Source organism: Benincasa hispida, chromosome 11, assembly GCF_027475165.1.
Source record: "Benincasa hispida cultivar pf3 chromosome 11, pf3_genome.v1.1, whole genome shotgun sequence".
Lineage (NCBI taxonomy): Eukaryota > Viridiplantae > Streptophyta > Magnoliopsida > Cucurbitales > Cucurbitaceae > Benincasa > Benincasa hispida.
In genome coordinates this window covers 60,551,411-60,556,718 of record NC_143488.1, presented here as the reverse complement: position 1 = coordinate 60,556,718, position 5,308 = coordinate 60,551,411, and the positions used below count along the sequence as shown (strand labels likewise).

At 24.8% G+C, this 5,308-nt stretch overlaps 1 protein-coding gene across 1 annotated transcript; it reads left to right on the top strand.

The window, feature by feature from the left end:
• The first annotated feature begins 1,444 nt into the window (after positions 1 to 1,444).
• LOC150032783 (protein SELF-PRUNING-like) lies at positions 1,445 to 4,549 on the top strand. The gene is made up of 3 exons (XM_090307486.1): positions 1,445 to 1,802; positions 2,567 to 2,628; positions 4,456 to 4,549. Exons 1-3 carry the CDS (start codon positions 1,593 to 1,595, stop codon positions 4,532 to 4,534), a joined length of 351 nt encoding a protein of 116 aa, XP_090163612.1. The 5' UTR covers positions 1,445 to 1,592; the 3' UTR covers positions 4,535 to 4,549.
• The last annotated feature ends 759 nt before the right edge of the window (positions 4,550 to 5,308 follow it).

The window sequence follows — 5,308 nt, the reverse complement described above, 5'->3', positions numbered from 1 at the left end:
AACCAAAAAGGGAAGAAAAAATTTGGATCTAATCTTTAAAAAAATTCAAACCCAAGTGTGATTAAAGTATATCTTAAAGAGATGTGTTCAAAATACCTTCTAAGTTTAAAGTACATCTTAAAGAGGTGTGTCCAAAATACCTTTCAATTTAAGTATTTTTTTTCAAATGATTCTATTAATTACAAATATGATTTTTTTTTCTTTAGAAGATTTTCGGCTACTCGAGATTGATAGTACAAATTCATACTAATTGAACTGTATTCATATCAACCTCACTAACTTTTATTCGATAATAATAATGTTTATAATAAGGCAATATTTTAAAGTACTTTTTATTTATTGAGATTGTTTTTTACAAAAATAAAATTTTTGTTAATGTGAGAACATAGTCAAGAATCTATAATGAAAACACTTTAATCATTAATTTAGAGTATATTTAGTTTAACTTTTCAAGTGTTTAATTTTGAAAATAAATCCTTTTGAAATAGATTTTGAAGCAATCTCAAAGTGCATTTTAAACCCTTTTTATCAAAAGAGATAAAATAAAATTGACTTTTTTGAAAAATAGTTTTTTCCCTAGCCAATCCATACAAGTCCTTAGAAATTTTTATTTCTAATTTCTTTAAGAAGCATTTTTCCAATTTAGTCCCTAATTACTTTTGTTATTGTTTGTGTCTAATAATTTTATGAAGTTAATAAAAAAATTTAATGAGTTGTTAAACTTTCAATTTTGTATCTACCATGTTCACTTTCAGTCTTGTATCGAAAGGTCTATGACATATTTAAAATTCTTAAAAATTAACTAATCTATTTAACATTAAATTAAATTTTATGTCTAATAGGACATTAAATTTTTAATTTTACATCTAACTAGTATATATGAGGATTTTTAAAATATAAAATCCTTCAAAATATAAATAAACAATTCAGAGATCTATTAGATATATAAAATATTGAAAGAACAAAGCCCATTTTAAATACTTTTTAAAATTCAAAGTTTTTTTAGATACCAAAAATAATAATTCATAGACCAAATAAACATAAGACAAACCTAAAATTCAGTGACAGGCCACAAGTCTCAAAAGTATTGACACTAAATAAAAAATAATAAATAAATAGGTGAGCTGAAATGGTAACAGTGCTATATGATTTTTTTTTCTCCTACATAAAGAATAACTCAATTTATGCTTTAAAATGAATAATTACAACCAATCAAGAACAAGTTCCAAAAGGGCAGTCAATGCTTATAACCTTATTTTTGAGAGAGATGTGGTCTCAAATTTAATAAAACAAACTATCTTGATGTGACAGATATGTGAGAGTTTTTTTTTTTTTTTTTTTTTTTTTAAGTAGTGCCTCTAGAAACATTCACTTTATTGCCAAGAAACACCAAGCAACATCTATATCTATTAAATGAGCCTTTCAAAAATACTATAAATACCAACACCAAAGCTTGAGCTTTCTAAAGCACATAGAGAAAAAGAAAAGGGAAAAAACAACCCTAATTAGGATCTGAAGAATAGTGTTTTCCTAAATCCAAAAGCTTTTTTTTCCCCTTTAATTTTGTGAGTTGTGCTTGAAAAAATTAAGAAATGGCAAGATCAATAATGTCATCAGAGCCTCTTGTTGTTGGGAGAGTGATAGGAGATGTTCTTGATTCCTTCACTCAAAGCATGGAGATGTGTGTTTTTTATAGTAATAACAAGCAAGTTTTCAATGGCCATGAGTTCTTTCCTTCTGCTGTTGCTACTAAACCTAGGGTTGCAATTCAGGGAGGAGAGTTGAGATCTTTCTTCACGCTGGTTTGGTTTTTTCTTTTTTCCCCCTTTTCTTCAATATTTGACTGGCCCAATTGCTTCTTTCTTTACTCGTTACGGATATGAATCAATGATTTATTTGAGGTTCGAGTCTCTAGCTCGCTCTGCATGCTGAAGAAAAGAAAAATTAAGATTTTGAATTGTTTGGTCTATCAACCTAAGTATAAATATTAATTATATCAATAAAAAAAAAGTTTAGATATTCAAATTTATGTCTTGCATGTTGAATAATTTTTTTGAAAAATAAGAAAAAAATGTAAATATTTTTTAGATTTTTCTATTAATAAGAATTTCCCTTTTTGATTATTTGTTAGAGTTATACTAGTTTTCAAGCTCACAAAGAAAAAAAAAAAGATTAAATTTACCACAACTTTTTTCACTAGACATAGTTTAGTATGTATATCAGCGTCTATCAGTGATAAACTTCTATCAATTTCTGTTACTGATAGATACTAATGAACTTCTATCAGTCTCTATAAAAGAATATTAAAATTTTGTTACATTGTGTAAATAATTTTCCTTATTTTTCTATTTTTGCAAATTTCCTATATAATTTTTCTCTCATGAATTTGTTTAATGCTTACAACATCGATATTTTCTTAAGAAATTGTAGGTTTTGAATTCTCTTCTTCATATTTGTGACGTTGTTCCTTCTTTTGAACTATAAAAAATATACTAGAGTTGTGTTTTATCTAAATATCTCTTAATGTTTTCATTACTTGATTTATTATTATTATTATTGTTTTCAGATTATGACTGACCCAGATTTTCCTAGACCAAGTGATCCTTATTTAAGGGAGCATTTACACTGGTAATTAAACATTTACATATGAGTTGGTTTTTTTTTCAAGGCTATATATATGTGTGATGAAGTTATATTACATATTGCATGTGAATGTGAAACCAACCAAATTATATTTGACTTTTTGTTTTTGGAGTACAATATGGAGTATGGGAATTTGAACCTCCAGCGTCCAATCAAATTTGATTTTCAAGAATAATAATGCGAGAATCGATGTAATATTTGTCGTTACTGGATTATGAAAGTATTTTGGATTTTGGCTAATTTTGCAGATTTTTCTTTCATTTTTCTCTTGCCTAAAATTTTTTTTGTCTTATTTGGGTTTCATTTGGTTATATTTTTAGTTTATTTTTGGAAGAAAACATTGAAAATAATGTAATATTTGCCTCTTACATTTACTAAAATTAAAAAATCTTCTTTTATAGAGAAAAGAAATACATGTATTTTGACAGTTGGAAGATCCCCTTTATTTCTCATAAACTGCAATATAGTATTTATTTACTTACTTGTATAATTTATTCTGCATTCACTAAAGGCATAATTACTCGATTGTACTCCTTATTTGCTATATATTAATTGAGGGTATATTTGTCAACATGTTCTCCTTATTAGCATTTTTTAAGTTAAACAAATGTAACTTTCAATTTTAAGGAATGTTAATATAAGCATCATTTCCACTTGTCAAAGAACCTCTTAAAATTGTTTTTTTTGTTTTTACATTATTTAGATAGAAGAATCTAACTTTTAACCTCAAGGTAGATAGTACAAACTTATTAAAATAGGTTAAAATGTCGAAAAATATCTATATCCATGATAATTTCTAAAAAAAATTATAAGAACAAATCAATAGGAAAATATTTTTTTTAATTAATAAAAGTAAGAGAGGAAAAAAGAAAAAGGAGGAAAAAAACTCCCATTTCTTATTTATTTGTTTATTTACTTATTATTTTTTAACTTTTGCATATGAAAACATAATCAAAAGTAACTAAGGAAAACTTTCGCAATTTAGATTTTGTTTTATACTTTCAGATTGGTTGAGTTCAGCGAATATATGTTTGGCAGCCAACCCAAATTTTATTTTTGAAATTTTTTTTGAGATTATGTGATCCAAACACTGCAAATTCTAAAAGAAATATTTTTATGTTTTCTTTGTATCCATAATTTGAATTTTAAAATTTTAAATGCAAAATTATATTAGATAAATATAAAAACATTTAGAGATATAAAATGCCATGTTATAAACCTAATTCAATTTTTTTAAAAAAATTAAAAATATATTATGTAATGTATTCTAAAGTAAATTAGGTTAAGTTTCAAGTTTCGTCCCTATGATTTAGATCAAGTTAAAAGTTAGTCCATATGATTTTAAGATTTAGAATTTAGTTCCTACAGTTTAATAGTTCATATGGCTTTTTAAATCCTCTTAAATAGCTCCTACCATATGAACTATTCATTAGGAAGCTTTTATCAAACCATAGGGGGTAAATTATAATTATAAACAATAAGACTTAAATTTTAACTTACTCTAAACCACAGGGACCAAAATTTCAATTTTAAATTATATTATATTACAAAATAATAATTATACAATTTTTTAGCATAAAATATATTCATAAATAAATTAATAATAATTTATTGTCAACTAAAATTCAGTAACTATAACTAGTTTACAATTGTTTATATTATAATTCAATTTCTAAATTCTGCTACCAAACACATATCTAAAAACATGAAATACAACTTTGTTTTTATTTAATCCCTTGTTTCAAATTTCTGCTTTCAAATTCTCTACCAAATAGACCCTAAATAGTTTTAATTGTGAAACCTCTATTGCAGGATCGTAACAGATATCCCTGGCACTACAGACACCACATTCGGTAACTTTTCCTACCAAATATATATATATTCAAAATAAATAATAATAATAATAAAAAAAGTAAAAAATAAAAAAATAAAAAAATAAAAAACTTTCTAGCGGGGAGATTAGAAGAAAAACTTTTAAATATATACATATATTGTCTATTTCTTTTCCTTCTTAGCTTTGGTTTAGACCACCTTTAAGAGAAATTATTAGGTGCAACCCAATTTCATGCTTCACATTCCTTTTAGTGTATAAAAAAAAAAATTATAAAGAAAAAATCATTTTTAAAAAAACAACTTGCTACACGAAAATTTTTTGGACAATTGCTTGTGCAACTTAGATAACACTCAAGTATTTTCTATATAATTTTTTTTTTTTTTAAAGAAAACTCCCTCCTTAGATTCTTTTTATTTTTTTATTTTTTTTTTATTATTATTGAGATCAAACATCTAGGTTAATAACATAAGATTTGTGTCAAGTTGACTGATGGTGATATTGCCCTTTCTTCTTGAGTTTTATGGGGGGAAAAACGTAAGATTTAAAAAAAAAAAAAATCTCCAATTAAAGATTAAAAGAAACTGAAATTTTATTTCCTAATTTTCTAAATATTTTTAATAGATCAATTAAAGATTAAAAGAAACTGAAATTTTTACATACAAGTTAGAAATGGGCAGAGCTCCATCCTTTTCCTTCTTAATTAAGCAGATTTTTCTTATAATGAGAAAGAGAATAAACTTATAACTTTTTATTGACGATCAATATAAATATATCTTAACTATTAAGCTACAATATTAAAACCAATAAATTTTGTAAATGAATGAAACACAG